At 42.4% G+C, this 20,383-nt stretch overlaps 1 protein-coding gene across 1 annotated transcript in view; it reads left to right on the top strand.

Moving 5' to 3' along the window:
* The window catches only part of Sgcd (sarcoglycan delta), a 440,866-nt gene that overhangs the window by 260,979 nt on the left and 159,504 nt on the right, over positions 1–20,383 (top strand). Inside the window, exon 7 of the mRNA XM_008845949.3 lies at positions 8,455–8,574. Coding sequence (XP_008844171.1) covers positions 8,455–8,574 — 120 coding nt within the window. The remainder of the gene's footprint in view (positions 1–8,454; positions 8,575–20,383) is intronic.

The following is a 20,383-nucleotide window of genomic DNA, read 5'->3' as shown; positions in this document are numbered from 1 at the left end:
AAATAATATCTATTTTAAAAGACTGGAAAGGATAAGCAGAAGGAAAAGAATACATCATGACATCTTAAGTTTATAAAATGCAGATGATGTGCATCCAAAGATCCCTGCTCATGATGGAGTTTGGCTGGTAGACAGCCATATGTTCTCCTTCTGTGTATGCTCTTGGGGACTGACTGGCTAGACACCACAATGGCCAAATTGAGTAGCTTCAACAGAGATCTTTCATCCCACCAATGCCGAAATGTTTAGAATCAGACTTATTACAGAGAAAGTGTGCATGCCCTATTTGTGAGTCATGTTCTGAAGCAAGCGTCTGGCGCAGTGTGAAGGAGGGATGTGTGAGCCTCTTGCTGGAGAAGTGAGCATAGTGGTGCAGTGGCTGGAGGAGAAGCAAGCCGGAAACACGAACGGGAGAATGAGGGGCAGGGATTCACTTGGAATGCCATCTCTCCTGGATTCTTTGGGAGTTGTCCAGTTGTTCCTAACGATTCTGTGGTCCACGCTCATTTCTAGCTCATTTCTGCCCTAAAATCTAAAACAGGCCAACAGATGACTGAGCCATCCGAGCACCCAGGAAATAAAAGACTTGCCGATTCAATGAAACACCACATCAACCTAACGAAAGTCTGTTAATATGTTTACTATGTTGAGAAAGAAAATTCAGTGTATAGCACATTACTCTACTATAAGGAAGAGTCCTAGCTGTTCATATATTTAATTACAAAATCCAATGATACTTGCTTAGAGGGAAAAGTGGTTTTTCATACATGATAGCCCCAAATATAAGCCAGCTGCTTCCGCTGGTGTTCATCCAAGGGATATCTCTCTGTACAACAGTGGAGGAAAGACTAGCTGTGTTAGATAGCTAGAGCAGAGAATATGTAAAGCCATGCTTTCTGGTTTGTAAAAGGTCTTCCATGTATATGCATGTGATATATGTGTGAGTGCATGTTGTGAGTATGCCCATATGTGTACACATGTGTGTGCACATGTAGAGGCCAGAGGTTGATGTCAGGTGTCTTCTGCCATCACTCTCTGTCTCTGCCTTATTTTTTTAATTTTTAATTGAATTTTTATGTAGCTCATACATAAAATCATCTTTTTACCCCCTTCCTCCTTGACACCCTCATGTAGCACCCCCCCATTGAGTTCATACATTTGATATATGTGTGAGTGCATGTTGTGAGTATGCCCATATGTGTACACATGTGTTTGCACATGTAGAGGCCAGAGGTTGATGTCAGGTGTCTTTTGCCATCACTCTCTGTCTCTGCCTTATTTTTTTAATTTTTTAATTGAATTTTTATGTAGCTCATACATAAAATCATCTTTTTACCCCCTTCCTCCTTGACACCCTCATGTAGCACCCCCCCATTGAGTTCATACATTCTGTCATTTGTGTTAAAGCCTGTTATGTAAAGTTAGTGTCCCAAGATGCCCCTCAGGGCAAGTTCATCCACTCGGGTTTAGTCAGCCTATATAGAGTCTCTCCCTTCAAGAAGATCTGTTCTTCCTCACCCAGCAGAAATCAGCTGCCAATAATTCTCCAACTAAGATTGGGGCTTGCTGTTCATTTGCACACTTCTGTTCTAGGTTTTTGTCTGCCTGAGTTTACATGGGTCTTTTGTATGCTGACACCATTGCTGTAGGTTTGTATGAGAAGGGTCCCATGTACCTGCAGGACTATTTCTCTGTGGTCATGCACCTCCTCCCTGGCTCTTACAATCTTTCTGCCCCCTCTTCCAAGATGGTCCCTGAGGCCTGGGTGAGTGGACTTCAGTATAGTAGTTCTCTCCAAGGACCCACACTCTGCCAACCCTTATTCTCTGCATTTTGACCATTTGTGGCCTTTTGTGTTCCTGGCCCTCTGTTGCATGAGGGAGCTTCATTGATGAGAATTGAAAGATGCATTAGTGTTCTCATCATCCCTTGTTCTATGTTCCCTGAGCCTTAAGTAGAGAGGTTGCATCCTAGATGTGTCACTTAGGCTTGGGCAATTCACAGAGAACCTCTGTGTGTTACCAGTGGTGTAATTCTGTAATAATCTCTGTGTTGAAAAAGAAGCTACGTTGATGGGTGGTGACTGGGATACTTGTCTGTATATTTAAGGATCCATATTTTGCACATAGTAAGAAATTAAATTAGTCGAGGGATATGAGAGCCTTGGGTTTCCTCTAAGATCTGTGACCTCTCCAGTTATGTGTATTTGGCTAGGTTTACAGTACCAGACATGACCTCCTGTTGAGTTGGCTTTAAGTCCAATTAGGTACCTGTTGATTACCCCCAAGATAAAAGTGCCAGAACTGTATCAATGTCATTTGCTGTGCTGGTCATTGATGTGGTTTTTAGGACTTGAAGCTAGGGCTGGATCACCAATTAATGCTCTCCCTTAGCAGCTTGCATAGTGCTCTCCAAAGCTATGAGAGCTAGCCTTCAGGGGAAGTGACTTCCAGGTCAGTTCCAGCTCCATTGCTCCAAATCCTCTCTGCCTTATTTTTTTAAGCAAAGTCTCTCACTGAGGCCAGAGCATAGTGATGGCTGGTCTGACTGGCCAGTAAATTCTGGGAATCTGCCTGTCTCTTCTTGACACCCACCTCTCCACACTCACCCCACACTAGGGTTACAGAGGCAGTCACTGCACCTGGCTGTTACGTGTATCCTGGGGATCCAAACTCAGGCCCTCATACTTGCACAACAGATGCTTAACTGTCTGAGCCATCTCCACAGATCCTGTGAAAGGAATTTTTAGTGATAGCTTGATTCATGGTCCTATTTGCTACTCATGCTGACTTTGAGCCTAACTCAAGCTACAGATGAGTCCACAGGCTATGTGAGTGTGTTCTTCTTAATACAGTAGATCTGCTCATAACAGCTGTAGAAAATACCCACTGGGTTTGATGCTGCACATTCTGAAAATTTCAACAATGATTGGTTGTTCATAATAAGGACTCCACTAATAAGCATCAGCCTCATGGTCATGATCATGTGTTAAGTGGTGTGATCAATGTACCCTCTGTTGGTTTACGAGTAGTGGTAAACAGAGAAGCATTGTGTACCCTACAGTGTAACAGAAAAGTGTATCTGAATAGCATTGTTAAATGTCCAGATCAAAATTCCATTTTCTTGGCTTCAGGGCTGAGAGAAAAGTATCCAGATGGCTATTTTGAGAAGTTACCCAAACACTCCAAAACCTTAATGTGTCTAGAATTTCTGGAGCCCCATTAATAAACAAGTCACAGGGAAGCAGGTGTCTTTGTGCCCAGAGTCCTGCTCCTTACCCACAAGAAAGCTACAGATGGATGCCAGGAGATACATAGCCCTGAGGTAGCCTGGACCATCCACAGCTGAGCAGCTCGTGGGTTGGTAGAAATGCTACCCAGCAGAGCCTGTGATCCATAAACACGTTGTTCCAGCATGCATCTGGATCATTGGCCTTGCTTATATAACATCTGGCCTGCGGTTGTCATACTAAATATTAAATAAGCAGCTCTGGAAGCAGTGATTTAAGCAGCCTGTGTGAAAACTGCCTCCAGGAGGAGGATAAATCCAACCCTGCACACAGATCCTCGCTCTCAAAAGGAATTGATTTAGCCTGTTGATCACTTGACGTTTATCTGTAGTAGGGATTTGGTTGACTTGAAAGATTGTGTTTTGATAAAGTGGAAACTGCCCACATGACTGTTATTCAGCTGAAGAGGGGGACTGTCTTTCTCTCTCCCTTTCTCCTTCTCTCTTCTTTCTCTTTATTTTCCTTTACTTCTCAAATCCTCTGTCTCTCCCCCTTCATCTTCTCTTCCTTCTCTTCCCCACTCGCTCCCTGACCCTCCTGTTTTCTGACTCGTCCTCCCCCTCCTCCTCCCCCTCCTCCTCCTCCTCTTCTTGCTTCTCTCTCTTCTTTGTTATCTTTCCTCAAATTCTCTTTTCTTTTGCCTTCACCCCTCCAGTAGTCAGTAGTCATTGTCTTTCTGTGTGTGTGTATGTTAGTCCTTCTTAGGAGCTGGAGGTCACCTACTCCTGATTCTTAAAATGAGGCACAAGATTGCTAATATTAAAGTGAGATAAGCAAAAAGTCATTCCAATGATGATCAGCAGGAACATTTCAAAATGGTTTCAGAAGAGGGCAAGAGATGTATTCAAAAACTAAATCTAGAAAAACACGAACAGGTTAAAATACTGCTTTCTAATTCCTGTTGTATGGGATGTGTGATTACCAGAAAGCAAATCGCTCATGTCTTCCAAGCATCACCATCCTGAGGATACCAGAACTCTCCTTTTTACCTGGAAAACATCACAAAAGCCCAGTAGAAAGCCTAATGTTAAAGATTCAGGTCTTTTTTTTTTTTTTTTTTTTACATGAAACATTGCTTCCAATGACAAAGCTCCCAAGCTTGGCCACAGATCCATTTTCCACCAACAGTGTTACTGATTGAGTATCTCAGTGGAGTCCAGACATGGGACCCTCAGACCTGCAAGAAGAGTAGCTTGAGAAGGGTGAGGGTTCTGGACCCAAAGAAGAAATTGGACTAATAGCTACCAGGCTTTCCTGGCCTTGAGAGTCCTGGCAGTAGCACCTTCCATGCCTTGAAGCCACCCCTTCTCTGGTGGGGGCGGGGGGATTGAAGAGCCACTTCACACATAGACTACCACCCACAGGATGGGATTAATTAAAGACTAGAAACACAGTAGCGTTCCAGGTATTTTTCTAGCCCAAGAGCAGCCATGAGCTCACTGAGGGCGTTCAGAGCAGTCTCCAGCTTTAGCCTGTTTCCCTCTGGAGGCATTTTTTTAACGTTCCATTCATGGCCAATGAATTTAGGCAGTCCCAGGTGAAATGATCAAAGGACAGCTGGTTACACTACTTAGCCAGCAATCATTATGAGGGCTTCAGGGCTAAAACTCGCATTTGCTGTACTTTATATTTGTAAATGGCTGGTTCTGGACCTTGGTAAATTCCATTCCATGTTTTCTGGTGCTGTGAAAAATAAGTCAACTTAATTGTGTTTTATCTGCTCTGATTGCTGTAGTTTCTTCAGTCTATTCCCTCTCATAAGCCTTACACACTGCTCCAGAGTCCACAGTGAGCTCAGTTGTTGCTAAAATTCCTTCTTGGCTACAGATCCATTGCTCGTTCACACAATGAACGAGTAAGTCCTTCTCTCTCCTCCCTTGGTTCCTACAGCAAAGCAAGGTACTATTTCACCAAATTGCAGTTTGGAAAATCAGAGAGTTTATTGGACTGACTTACAGAACAGTGGGTGAGGGGTTACTTACAGGAGTGTGGGTGTTCCCCTCCTAAGGCTGCACTGGAAAGTCTCCATTGAGGCATGGATCATAACTTCCCGGCTTCTTCCACTTACATACCTTTAGTCCATCCCTCATCATGCAACTAGGACCAACTGGTTGGTTGGGAGGTATGGCTGACTCTCCCTGAAACTCCTTCTTTGACTGTGATGATCCTAGGCCAGTTGGTGTAACCAAGCGTGGGAAAAAGGCATCCAATGTCATGGTCTTTCTTTCAGGGGACAGTTCTATACAACATAAGGCTCCACACAGGAGCCCTGGAGCCAAGTCTGATGATCTTACACCGGTTCATGGAAGCGGAAACCAAGCACTTGTCTCGGTCTATCACATCCCCTTGTGACTAAATCCAGAGCAGCAAACTGTCCTGACCTCATGTCTATCCTGATGGCATTCAATGATCATTAACATTTTACCTTCTCATCACTACTGTCCTCCCTTCTTCCAAAAAAAGGTCATGTCCTTCTAGAACTGATAAGGGACTGCTTATCAGTTACTTAAAGTTATGAGACCATCAACAAGATAACTATATTTTAACCACCACAGAAATATCCGATCTAAGTCCTTCTTTGTACACCTCTGTTCTGCCAAGATTTCCCTGCATCCCTTGTCTGGTTCCCACATTCCCTCTCTAAGCTGGTTTCCTCACTGGTCCAAGCATGTTGGCTCAGCCCTCTCAGCTTCCTCCCCAGACGGACATCTTTTTTCTTCTGTGCAACAATGCGAGAACTGGGTCCACACTCAGATTCTCCGTTGCTCTGGCAGCGACCTTGAGAGAGCTGCAGCCTCAAGCAGCTTGTCCTTCCTGTGTGCAGCATGAAGGCAGCCAGCATCTGAGACCCACGCCGCTCAGACATTCTGTGTGAGCTGTGCTGCTTCAGTCTCTGGCTCATTAAGGAGCCTTTCCTATGTACTTTGCCCTGTCAGAGGGTCAGTGTGAATGTAATGGAAAGAGATGAAGTCTGCCAAATTGATGTGATTATGTGAACGAGCAAAATGCATTAAGAGACACCCATCATTAATAATTTCAATATTTTATAACCATCGCAGTAGAAAAATGCTGATGGTGATCACGACAACTCCAAGGACTGGCACCGGGGAAGTTGCTGCAGCTCACAGCACTTCCCTACCTTCAAGATGGTTTTTATAAATTCAGTATCATTTGATCCGTGCAGCCTTTATCTGAGGTCAAAGGAGGAAGTGGTGATAGTTCAGTTTTACAGATACAGAAACTAAGGTTCAGAAAGAGGAAATGATTTGCCCAAAGTCACATTATGAAAAAAAGAGAAAGGGGGATGGGGGAAGAGATTGTCTTTTGATTTCAAGTCTGATAGTTCTAAAGAAAGCCACCCCGAAAGTGCAGGGGTTGTCTGGATCTAATAGCCGGGCATCTATATTCTCCTGCCTAAGCTTAAATGATTTCACAGAACATCCCCAGACAGGGCATATGAGGGAAATGATGGATCGTAACAAAGCTATATACCCACAAGAGAACACACAGGCACACACAGGAACATACAAACACACACACAACTTAGATCACGTCTGAACATTGACAAAAGCACATTCTCTAGACCACAAAGACCACACATCCTCTATCCCTTCTAATACCTATGACTATTGCCTCTCTGTTATCACCACCGTAGGGCTGTGCTGCTGTTTCCTTCTCTGGGGTAAGATTTATTGAGATACCCAATCATAAAATTACTTTCCTGTCCTGAAAACATTTAAAACAGATCTTGCTTCCCTAAACTCTTCTGAAAATATTCCGACATAAGGAATATTTATGACTTAACCCCATGTTAAGTCCTTTCTGGAAGCTTCTTATTGGGGTGCCCCATGTTTGTGATGTGCAGTCCTCTTCCCTGCAATGAGAAACAAACCAGACTTGCCCACCTGCAGGTGGACTTCTGGCAGTCTTTAGTTGGAAGGCACTGAGGACCCTTTCATTCCTACTAATTTTAAGTAGTAGTCTCTTGAAAAATTCCTAAAAGAAACGAAAAATATCAACATTGCAATCTCTTTGGCCTCGTTGGGAAGTTTATTTTTTTGGTCTAATTTGCTATAGGCATTTTTAGACCAAAAGATAAACACCTTTTGATCATAACTGGGTTTAGCAAAGATGATCTCAGCCCTGGATTATTCCTTTTTTTTTTTTTTTTTCGTCTTTTTGAGACAGGGTCTCCCTGTAGCCCCAGCTGGCCTAGAGCTCACTATGTAGACTAGGCTGGCCTTGAACTTGCAGAGATCTGCCTGCCTCTGCCTCCCAAGTGCTGGGACTAAAGGCATGTGCCACCACGCCTGGCTAGCCCTGAGTATTCTCATGCTTATATAGAGATCAGCTTTTAGGAGCTACCTGAAATGCAGATACGTGGGAAATGCCAACTCAGTTAGGTTTAGTGTCTCCTTTCAGAAATACCAACACATTAAACAGCCTCAGTTTCTGCGTAGCTGCTAAAGCTCTGCTGATTCATTAATAAACTGCTGACTTTGTGTAAGTCTTTCTTTCTTGGTCAGAATTACAGGTATGATGGGACCAGGTATGTTGTCTTACCTGTGTACCACTGTACACAGCCTATGTTCGAGAGGAGCATTTGTTGGGACACAAACTCTTGAATGTATTTTTTATTGACTGAATTCCTAGTATAAAGGATTCAACAACTTCTAGGGAAATTAATCACAGTATATTGTAGCCATTTTTATTATATATAATCTATGTACTGAAGAAGTAGATTTGTCTTAGTATCAAGTATAGCCCATAGATCAAGGGTACAAACAGATTGCAGATGAACTTAAACGAACTCTTTCTAATACTTAGCCAGAGATGGGAAATTCCTTGAAGAGATGGTGATCCTCTGAGCTTGACACATTTGATCACAAGTCCCCAGATGTTTGACACTTATTTGGGGGTTAGCTAAGGAAAATTCAAGATGGTTTCTAAAATTATAGCCCAGAAGTGGATGATTAAAAGCAATTGACAAGATGGGACTGAGTTAGGACTCTGGTTTTCACAGCCCGCTTCTCAAAACCAATCCACTTACCATTAAAGTCAAACACAATGTTGTCACGTGCATATGCCCTGTGAAAAGCTTTTGTGGTCAAATGCGATGAGACTAATATATTCTTCCTCTTTCTTTCTTTCTTTCTCCCTTTTAGGTCCAAAAGCTATAGAAGCATATGGCAAAAAGTTTGAAGTAAAAACTGTTTCTGGAAAATTGCTCTTTTCTGCAGATGACAATGAAGTGGTTGTGGGAGCCGAGAGATTAAGAGTTTTAGGTAAGGAAATTTTAATCATGTAATTGGCTGAATAGTACCTTCTATATTTTAAAGAAATAATGTCATAGTGCTGTGCACTGAATATTTGTGACCCTCTGAATACATATGTTGAAATTCTAACCACCTGATGTGTCAGTAGAGACTATACCTTGCCAGGAAATTAGTCCCTGAAGTTGGAGCTCTTATCAGTGAGGTGAGTGTCCTTTGAAGGAAGTGGTGCCTTGATCTTTCTCTCTCCCTCCCTCCCTCTTTTTCTTCCTCTCTCCATATCCTCCCTCCTCCTCTGTCTCTTTCTCCCTCTTCTCTCCCTTCATCTGTCTCCTTTGCTTCTTCTCCCCCTGCCAACGTATCAAAATACAATGAGAATTTGGCAATCTGTATCTAGAAATGAACCCCCCTCAGAACCCAACCAAGCTGACACCTGATCTTAAACTTCTAGCTTCCAAAACTATGAGAAATAAAGTGATGTTGGTTATAAGCCGTCTACTCTCTGGAGCTTCCTTATAGTCAAAACTAAAACAAATGGTGTATAAATAAGGCCAATTTCTTTGGCTCTTTTAAAGCAAAATTGTTTAACCCCCATAGAGCCTCATTTCCTGGAGAGCTTTTCTCACACCATAATGTCATTTTGATTCCTATTTCAGCAGTGACTTTGGGATTCCAGTGTGTGTTCATTTAAGGAAGTATTAAACATACTTTCAAAACATTCTTTCAAAGTAGACTGGTAGTCTTGTTTATGCATTTAGATTATATATGTGATGAAATAATTCCTCAACTTGGTTGCAAATGAAGAATAATCTGGGAAACTTTTAAAAAGTTAACATGTGTGGATCCAACCTAGAAATTGTGGTGGAAGCAGAATTCATTATTCAAAATACTACAGTATTCAAAATAAACTCAGAATAGTGCCTTGTACCTGTAATCCCACAGTTACAAGGCTGTGACAAGAGGATTGCTGTAAATTTGTAGCCAATCTGGTGTACAGAGTGAGTTCCAGGCCAGCTTGTGCTATAGAGTGAGTTTCTGTCTCAAATTAAATAAATAAATATCAAAAAATACAACCTTGCAGGGATTTTTAGGGCTCTTTTGGAATCTCTGAACTTGAGCACAATACTAGTGTATCTTCTAAATCTATCCAGGGAAATGGCCCAGCGTGGTGCCTTGAATCCTGGTACCAAAGCAGATCTGACTTCTAACTGTTGGTGTCACACACTCCTTGTTATCACTAAGCCATTTTCCCTTCTTCTCAACATACATACACACCCGCATACACACACACACACACACACACACACACACACTCCATTACCCTAACCTGTACCCTCCCATCCATTGTCCCTGACTCCCCTAGTCAGTCTTACTAGCTCAGTTGGGACCCTGTCTTTAGATCTTAATATATCATCACTCAGCAGTCAGAAGACATAAGTGACCATCCTTGGAGGCCAAGTGGAGGCAGGGATACGGTGTGCAGACTTAGTGAGGCAAGAGACCATCTGATCCCTGGTCAGTGTCCTGCCCATTGAGTGATCCAAACCAACTGCCTTTTTGTGTTTATAAAGTGAGAGCTACCTATGGAGCAACTTTTCAAGCAGTGCTTTCTTTTTATTTTATTTTTTTTAACAAAGCATAGGGTAGGGGTTTATTTACAGAAGAGTGGGGACCCCACATTTATGGCTTCACCCTAAAGTCCACACTCAAATACAGATCCTGTAACTCCCCCCACCCCTGACAGCTGCAAAAAATGGTGAGAGAGGTGCCCCTTGGTGTCCTTGGCTTATATATCCTTTGCCCCTCCCCCCACACGCAGCTAAGGTCAACTGATTGGGTGGGAGGGGTAACTGCCTCCCCCCAGACTCCTTGATGAGCATGGGAAGGAGGTGTGACTATAGCTTGTGGGCATAGTATTCGGAGGACATTCCCAGTTAACACTCCACCCCTTCTTCCGGCTCTTACATTCTTTCCACCAACCTCCTTCACAAAAGTCCCTGAGCCTTGGAGGTGGTGGTAGGTGTGGGATGATCTTCCTCCCGCTGTGGTAAGGCACTGAGCTTTCAGGTCTCTTCAAGCAGTGTTTTCTATGGCAGAAAATAAGAACAAAGTTTTATACATGAGTCCAATAAATAAAATAGACAAGAGACTAAAATTGCTTCAGAGTGTAGGTGAGGATTGAAAACAAGAGAGGTCAGACACTAGACTCTCACCTGAATAGTTACATTATTTCAGCTTCTATATTCTTTGTGAACCATGTAGAGCTCTTTTTTTCAGCCTCTTAAATAGATCATCTTTAAAAGTCTGTGGGCACATGCCACAGTCCCTGTACCGCATGTGCTGTGCATTGTCAAATCTGTGCCTCAACTATGCTTTGTGAGTTAGACAGCATCTTCTCATCCCTACTTTAGAGGTGACAGAATTGAACTGAGCCATGCACAAGGTAAGCATGGCCTGCTGTGTTGTCCACAGAGTTGCACCACTTTAAACACAGTCCTTTGCAAAATCCTCTCTTCCGGCCTTCTTTAAGATGAGGCAACTCAGGCTTGAAAAGCTGAAGAAACTTGCCTGAGATGACGTACCAGTAGTAGTTGGACCCATGTTTAACCCTTGCCCGAGGACTCCAAGATTTGTGCTCTCCAACACATACGAATGTGGTGAATACATTAGTTCAACAAGCTTTTCATCTCTCACAATTTATACTTATGTTAGTAGAAATGGCATTTCTACATTAATTGTAGGTTGAGATGGAAAAACAAATACAAAAGTTCAGAATCTGCTCTTATTTAAAAGTACTGTATACTACCAACTCTAATGTGGTTGTCCAGAGGAAGACAGGGTGGTGTCTCATGCTACAATAACTCAGTGCCCATGGTTTGGCCCCTTCCACTGGTTCCTTGGTACTTACTGAGTCATGCCAGTACATTAAAACCTGACTTTGCAAAGGAAAATATTCATAATAATATTAAATATCTAAATGACTTAATCTTATTGTACAGAACTTTGATATGGTGTAATTCATGAGCCCCACAGCTGCTGAGACTAAAAAATTGGGGAAGGGTGTTGAATTTTTTTCAGTCATTTCAAAGCAAATACACATCTTTGTTGTATTTGATGTTTTGCCCTAAGAACAGTTTAGAAAATCTGACTTTTTCTATCAATGGAGTGTTTCCTTGTTTATGTAAAAATTAGAAAGGATTCATCAAATAAATTCACCTGCTGTTACCAGTGCTGAAATGACTTGGAAATGGCCATCCCACAAATCTCACATCAACTACCCAGTGAAAAGAGCCCAGCATGCTGGAGACATGAGTTCCCTGTCAGCTGGGACTCAGCCATATGGTGTGGAATGAGATGTTGAGGCAGTTTCACTTTCAGCTTAATGAGAAGTTTGTCAGACAGCTTGAGCTCTAGGGAGGTTTGTATCTGGTGTGGCTGAGACTGAATCCTTGTTCGTCCTCTTAGGGTCAGAGTGGCCCTGTTGAAGGAGACTTTTCTCCCTAAGCTCCAGCTTGCACCTGTTTAAAGCAAAGAGAAAAGAACAGGATAAAAGATGGACGAGGCCACACTTCCTGGCACATGTTCATCATCCCAGCCCTCACTTGGGAGACAAAGGTAGAAGGATTGCAAGTCCCGGGCCAGCGGGGGATACATATTAATAGTAGGTACCTGGGCACCCTGGCCTACATAATGATACCCCGACTCAAAAGAAAGTTAGGGGGTAGAATATATAATAAGGAACATAAGTAAAAAGTTGTTTTTCTTTTCTATGATTCTGGCACTAGGAACCCCAGGCCTCATACATACTGTGCATGCACGATCCCACTTTTTACTTTTTTGGTCTTTTTGGTCTCCCTGTAGCCCCAGCTGGCCTGGAACTCACTATATAGACCAGGCTGGCCTTGAACTCACAGAGATCCACCTGCCTGGGATAGAGTCTCCCTAGGCTAACCAAGTATCATTGACCTTACCCTTCACGTGACTTAGTGTGGGCAGCCTCTCAGTTAACAGCCTCTCTCCCTTTGCATTTGCTTTGCCACTTTTTCTACTCTTCCTTTCTAAAGTATTTTATCTATGACTATAGGAAAGTCCTAGCATTAGAGAGAATGAAGGTTTATGCTGTGGAGTGGACCCTGGTTCCTCAAATGCACTGCTGGGAACTATAGGCTTCAGACACTGATCCTTAGGACCCAAGAGCCTATCAAAGAGTAGCATTTGGATAACCAAAGGCACCAGAGACACATCAGAATCCCCCTTCCTCCTCTGTGTTATCATTAGTTCTGTGGAGTGAGCAGTTTAAACAGGATCCCTGCTTCTATAGTTCTTCTGTGGCACCTCATCCCAAAGTTGGTTTATTATTTACAGGGACATAGGAATAATGTATGGGATCACAAAAATACATTTCCCATAAATAAGGTAGTAAGAAAGGCAAATATAAAAGAGTTTCAGATGAATAGACTCGACCTAATAAACCAGAGATTCTTAATGAGAAAAACTACGATTCTACAATAGGGAAATAATAAAGGGGTTTCCTTGGAAATGGTGCCGGGAGAATCACTCATAACTATCTAAAAATAACATTTTTAAAAAGCCGGTCTGGAAGCATAGGTGTAGCCCTGCTGATTTCATGCATGCAGATGCCCATGTGCCTGCACCTCCTGTGCTGTACTGTCTCAGCTTCTTCCCCAAGCTTGAGTTCATTCCGGATGCAGGAGGAAAAGGCGTTTGCTAAGCCCCTCTTAATTTCTCATTTGGCAACAGAGAGATGTGATTTAAGGCGGGCGTGATGGATTAGTGCTTCTGTGTAAATGTCCCCAGCTGTCCCCATAAGCAAGCATTGCCTTATGAGACCTCCCCACGGCTCAGCCATTGTCTCTGCTGCTGAGGGGAGGTGGTGGGCAGCTGGGAACGTTTGACTGCTTTCTACTTTGATTGAAGAGTTGGATGAGATTCACTACAGTCTTCTTTCAAGAGAACCAATTATAATACTTAACCAAGGGCAGGGGAAGTGTTGGGTTTGGGGTTCTTTTGTGTTGTTTCGTAGTGACAAGATTTGAATTCTCTATGAAGCCACAGTCAGTGTACTTTCGGGCATCTGTTGTTTGGTGGGGTTTTTTTTTTTTCAATCATCTATGCTTCCTTCTTGGCAGTTATGCCATTGGAGTATATTCAAATGAAGAAATAAGTTACCGCCAGGCCAGGAAGCCTTCCATATAGATGAAGTATCTTGTTTGCTTCACCATTAATTCCACTGACTGCAGAGGAATATTCTTATGACACAAAAAGTCACCTACATTGACTTCGTTCATTCTTCCATTCTACCAGAACCCAGGGGAGTGTTGGTATTCCATAGTGACACGAGGAATTTAATGAAATGATAATGTGTGTAAGAAACTCTCAGGCACAAAACAGGAAGGAAATTAACTTTATTATTCTTTATTGGAGGGACTTAACTTTCGTTTGCTTATTTGATTGTGAGAAAAGTGTATGAAAAGTCCAGCTCCTTCTGCCTGCTGCCCGTTCCATTGCACATCACATCCGCTGTGTACCCCTGCTCATCTCAACTCCTTTCACATCCTGTGTTCTCTAGGAATACTGAGATGGTGGGAAGTATGAATCCATGGAAAGGAAATGGAGAGAGAGGAGAAAATACCCAGACTCCTTCAAGGCCAGGAGTGGAAGGAAATGCCTGAGATTGTCCCTGTGAGGGTGATGTCCAGTGGGAAAGCAGGATGGTTATGTGTAAGGCTTGGGCTTTTGGATTCCATTGGTGCAACCTTGGATATATTTCTAAACCTCTGAAAGCTTCAACTTCCCCATCTATATAAAATGGACATACTAAGAGCACTTACATAATATACCTGAAAATTTTAGCACAGCGACAAGCACACAATTGACACCTCGACTATTCATGACTTTTGCTGATGTTCCCGCTGTAAATTCCTATTCAGTACCATTTCTGTACTGAATAAAGTACTAGTCTCTGCTGTGGTTTGGATGTAAAATGCACACCACAGTCTCATACGTTAGAACATTTGGTCACTAACTGCTGGCCCTATTGGGGGATATTATGGAGCCTTTAGAAAGCGGGAAGTGAGTCACTGGGGTCAGACCTAAGGTTTTACCTCCCAGCCCCGTTTCTAGCACTCTTTCTGCTTCCTGGTCTGCCAAGATGTGAGCAAGCTGCCTCTGTTTCTAGCCACCACAGCTAGCACTATCCCATACCCATGCTTTCCCTGCCACGACAGAATGGGCCTCTCAAACTGTGAGCCAAAATAGATCCTTCTTTCTTTAAGGTGCTTTTGTTAGGTATCTGGTCAGAGCCACAAGAAAGTTACTAAGAGTCACCAAATCAGGGGCAGTTGCAGAAATGTGGGAACAAGGAGATACAGTTCCTCCTCATAGGTTGTCAAATAGGGGTCCATGTCTTGGGTATGCAAAGCACAAACTCAGCCAAACGGTAAATAGCACTAAAAATGTTTTTAACAACTTAAACCAAAATGTAAGATGGAGATTGACTGCAGTCTGTGCAGAGAAGATTAGGTGGTAAGTACTGGAGACACAGTGTGGAACCAAGCCTGCTGCACTGATCACAAGCTTCCTAGAGGAGAGGTGAGGGAATGTGTAAGGGCTGGGAACAGAATTTAACTTAGCAGAATCCATGGGATACCCGACAGCTCCTAGGCAGCAGGATCAGCAGGACTCTGTGCACAGCCTTGTCTGACAGGGGGGCAGACTGAGCAGCACTGTTCTCTCCCACAAAGGAACAACTGGGATTTCCCACAGCAGAAGAGACTGTCATTATCAGCACATAGCAAGCAGGAATTGCTAACTTCTCCCTAAAGCCTGAGCTAGGGAGATATGTCAGAGGTCTGCTGGAGCCTCCTGGGGACTTTCCCTCTTGGCTGTATTCTGTTCAGATGTGACTGAAATGGTAATAAGAATCCTTGGTATTAGTTTGATTCTTTAAGTTAAAACAAAAAGACAAGTATAGTTAGATTCCAGCTTTATTGGTGACGCAGGAGCATTCACTTTCAGGGCTGATAGCACAAGGATGGGGTGACATCAGTTGGAAGCCTTTTGGACTTACTTAAGCTGTGCTTCAGGCAGTTCTCCATCAAGAGATGCAGTCACAAGTGTTAATTGATAACTTACTGTGGCCAACTGCTGGGCTGGCCAAAGACATACCCTGGAGTCCTGCCTTTCTGGAATACCCAACCGAGCCTGAAGGACAGATGCTTAAAAAACTTTGATCCATAAAGTATGTGTTATTCCAGTGACAAACTGCAAAACATTTTGGAAACATAAAATGAAGAGGCTAATTTTATTTGCAAGTGAGGAAAAGGTGATGGCATTGAACATGGAGAAATGAGAATAGACTTAGTTGGCCTAAGGCTTGGAGTGACCATTCCAGGAACATAGCACAGCTTATATAAAGTCCTTATGAAGCACAACCTTTGAGAAATGGATTAGAAGTCCAACACAGGCAGAAGTGGAGACCTAGGGTCAGGGTGCAGTTCCTAGGCAGAGAAGTCATCTGTATTAGTTATTTTTCTACTGTGGTGATAAAACTCCATGACCAAGGGAACTTACAGAAGGAAGCGATTATTGGACTCATGGTTCCAGAGGGACAAGAGTCCGTCATGGCAGGGAGGCGTGGCAGCACACGAGGTTAGAACAAAAAGCTAAACCTTTACATCTTCAAACAGGCACAGGAAACGGAAAGATGGCGAACTGGAAGGCGAGGCTATGAACTCTTAAAGCCCATCCCCAGTGATGTGCTTCCTCCAGAATGGCCACACTTCCTAAGCCTCCACAGACAGCACCACCACCTGGGGCTAAGTGTACAAATACCTGGTGCCTATGGGAGAAACCTCATATCTAAACCACCACATCATGATCACAATAGCTAACATGACAAAAAGCTTATTTGATAGCAGCTACTGTTTAATCTGTTCTTATGCGTGACCTCTGATCCAACAAGAGCTCCCTGAGATGGATTTCATGCCAACACCCATTGTATAGATGTGAAAACTGACAAATAGGCACATTCTCCAAGGTTATATAGCAAGTTCAGTGGCAGAAGTGAGATACAAATCCAGGTTCTAGAATGTTCATTTCTGTAACAACTTTATTGAGCTATAATTCACATAGCACACAATTTGTACATTGAAACTGTGGAAGTCAATGTTTTCAATATAAAGAGCCCTTTGCCTATGAAGAGAGGAATAAAGCAGTTTTTCTCACTCCTTAGAAGTTTCACCCTTAAAATAGACATATTATCAAGATGGAAGCATAACATATTTGTTCATTTTATATTTTATGTATTTTATATAATTTTGTATATTTTATACATTTAAATATGTATATATTTTACAAACTATATTACTTATATATTTTATGGGAACCTTTAGAAATGATTATCTGTAAGAGGGAAATTGGTAGTTTAGTGTTTTGGTTTGATGATGAGTGGATAGCCATGTAGAAGATGACAGAGGCTTAGAAATGTCTGAACAAAGATGAAGGGATTTAGAAAGGTCTGGGGTGTGTGTTTGTCTGTGTCTGTGTCCATGCATGTATATATGTACTCAGGAATGCATGCACATATGTGTGCATCCATGTGGCTACCAGAGTTAGAGGCCCCCTCCCCAGTGCTAGGGTTATAGGTGCTCACAACCACATGCACCTTGTTTTGGTGTAGGTGCTTGGGATCTGAAGTCAGGTCCTGGAGCAGGCACTCTACTGACTAAGTCATCTCCCTAATCCCAGAAAAGCCCGTTGGTTTAGGTTCTTCTTGGTCTCTGGTATTTTCATTCCTTCCCTCTGGATGTAGGACAGGACACTTGTCCCATGAGAGGCCAAGGAGTGACCATCCTAAGTTTTATGCTTATTTCATGGGAGAAGGGTAAGCTTCCTGCTTTTGCTATCTTTTCGATTGTCAAGTTTCCATATTGTGGAGTGGCCTATGTCTGGCCCCAGTAATCACATACATATTATCACAAGTATACCAACACATCTTTATATTGTAGCTTTTGTATGCATTCATGGTGTGTTTGCTAAGTATATGAGATACATGTATGTCTTGTATGCATGAACATTGTATATATTAGATATATATGTGTATTATAGTGTTTATGAATGTATGCTTATATGTATTAATCTATTAGAAAACTACTGCATCACAGTGAGCACTGTTTGTGTGATAAGTTGTTTATACTTCACATTAAGAATGGGTAGATAATAAAGACCCTCCAACTGGGGAATAGCACTGAGCCAGTGTGTGTTTTGTGGGATGTTAAGATGATCAGCCAGTGATAGGTTGGACAAATTTAATAAATCATGAGGACAAATATGCTTAACATCTGTGCTAAGTGACTTAATTTTAAAGATATTTCCAAAGAAAGTAACGCATAATGGTCTGTAAGTCTTATAGGGCCCAGACTGCCTTTTTTTTTTTAATACCCTTGCCTCAAAGGAAACAGACTGAGCATCTGAGGAAGGGCAGGAATATCAAATTGGAAAGAGCTCTGGCATGGCCCATGAGTGGTGCACACAGTGGCGTTTTTCTTCCCATTAGGTGGCTTAGTGTCAGCCTACGAGAGGTCAGATCACATTTAAAGCTCTTGAACTGTATCATGGGCTTGTGGAAGAGATCACATTTAACCAAACAAAAGAGAGCACCAATATGAAATCAATATGCAGGATGCGAGCTATGAAGGAAGGTAATGTGCTTTTCTTCTTTGGCTATTAAATGTGTCTCAGCTGCCAGGGAAAATGGCTCTCCCTCCTGAGTTCCTATCTGTCTTGCTGACTGGTTATTGGGGAACATTTAGGCTCTAGTGGTTCAGCTGTGCATTTAATGAGGGTGTCCTTGCATGAGTCTGAGCAAGCTCCTCTGGCCTGATCTCACCACCCCTCAGAACTCTTCTCACAAATTATGATCAAAGTTTTCTGGAGGAGAAAATAAAGGGGCTAAAGCCTTAGCTTTAAAAGGTGGTCTCTACCTGCCTTTGGGGACTTAGTCAGGCATGGGAAGTCTGAGATATGGATCAGGGGTACTCTCACATGCAAAGGGCCAGGGAATTCACCGTGGGAGTTTTATGAAGAAGCATCATTGAAAGTGGAGATTCAGGTTTGCTCCTAAGGGAGTTCAGTGGGTAAAAGTAGACAAAGCAAGAGAAGCTTTTCATACTGCAGAGAAATGACATCAGAGACACTCTTATGACATAACCCAGTAATTGAAGAACAGCTTGAAAATGTGCACCTGTCACCTGACCAGTCAATGGCTAGAAAATGAGTTGTGAGATGGGACTCAGATTAGCTCTCTAGTTGTTAGGATGACACCCTCTTTTTCATTTTCGTGTCTTGCCTTCCTCCCGCGATTCCCAAACGGAACAATTAAGCAGTGAGGAAAGCCACTTTAGGATCATATCTGTGTTATCACAAATCCAAAGGGGAAGGCTGATCCTCAGGATCCTCCGAAATCTATTTACAGAGTTGGAGAGCCGATCTCATCTAGGCAGATGTTTATATCCAGATGGATCAGAAAGCTTGTTTGCTTTCCTACTGTCACTGTACTTGGCTCTCATGTTCATCTTTCAAGGTGCTCAGGATGCTGGGAGGAATACAGAAAAAATCAGAGGTTGACTAAAATTTGTGGATGTAAAATTTCCCAAGATCAAATAGCTAGTATGTGTGTGTCCTAATTTCATACCCAAACTCAGGCTAGAGACAGGAACTAAAGCTTCCAGTCACAGTACTGATGCTGTGAGGAGTGCTCTTCCCCAGGAATGATTCGGGAAGGTGCAGAAAATTCTACAAGTTGACTACGTTTTTAAAACTCCTATTTTTTTTTTACCTTGAGTGGTCATTCCAAAGCAAGGGGGTCTTCACTTATTTTCTGCCATGGAAACCCTTCCAAAATTATATTTTTGATGGCACCACAGGAAATTTGTGGAATTACCAAATAAAACCAAGTATAGATAGTTACCAGCATATAGAAAATTCTGTGGTTAAGTGATGCTGTCTCTATTAAACATTTTTTTTAAATCTAGCTGAATGAGGGACTAGAGAGATGGCTCAGCAGTTAAAGGCACTGGCTGTCCTGCAGATGACTCGGGTTCAGTTCCCAGCACCCACATGATGGCTAACAACCGTCTGTAATTCCAGTTCTAGGGTATATGACGCCCTCTTCTGAGCTCCATGGGCATTGAATGACATGGGTTCACTTACACGCAGGCAATACACTCATACACATAAAACAAAAATAAAATATTGAATAAATAAGTAAAATGTAGGTGAATATCTAATAATTGCTATCATTACAAAATAGACATAGACATGAGTAATATTTTTCTGTGTACAGCAACTTGACTGTGACAGAATCTGTACTTTCTATTGGTGACAGAGTCCCAGAGATTAAATGCACAGGTCATTTATCTCCATTCTAATCAAAGGAGTTCCTTGATTTCCTTTACAAGTGAAAAGAATGATGTAAATTTGGCCTCTTCAAAGTTCTCAACCCCACAGAATTCTGTCCATGGACTCTGGAGTCCACTCTTAAGTGAGGACTATGGCCCCATCCTAACAAAACTGGTTAAGGAATACCTGTTGCGGGTGATCACTGTTAAAAGCCAGGGAGTCAGTTGAGCTAAAATAAGAACAAGACATGACCCTAAACTCTGACATGTGCCAGCATAATTTTATGTTTAATGTAACAGACGAGATTAATGGGACTTCTGTTTTATGTGGAGCCAGTCATGAAAATCTGAGGTGAGTGTATTAATTAGAATTCTCTAGAGGGACAGAACTGATAGAATGA

Source organism: Nannospalax galili, unplaced genomic scaffold (assembly GCF_000622305.1).
Source record: "Nannospalax galili isolate Female #2095 unplaced genomic scaffold, S.galili_v1.0 scaffold382, whole genome shotgun sequence".
Lineage (NCBI taxonomy): Eukaryota > Metazoa > Chordata > Mammalia > Rodentia > Spalacidae > Nannospalax > Nannospalax galili.
This window is presented reverse-complemented; position numbering and strand designations above follow the sequence as displayed.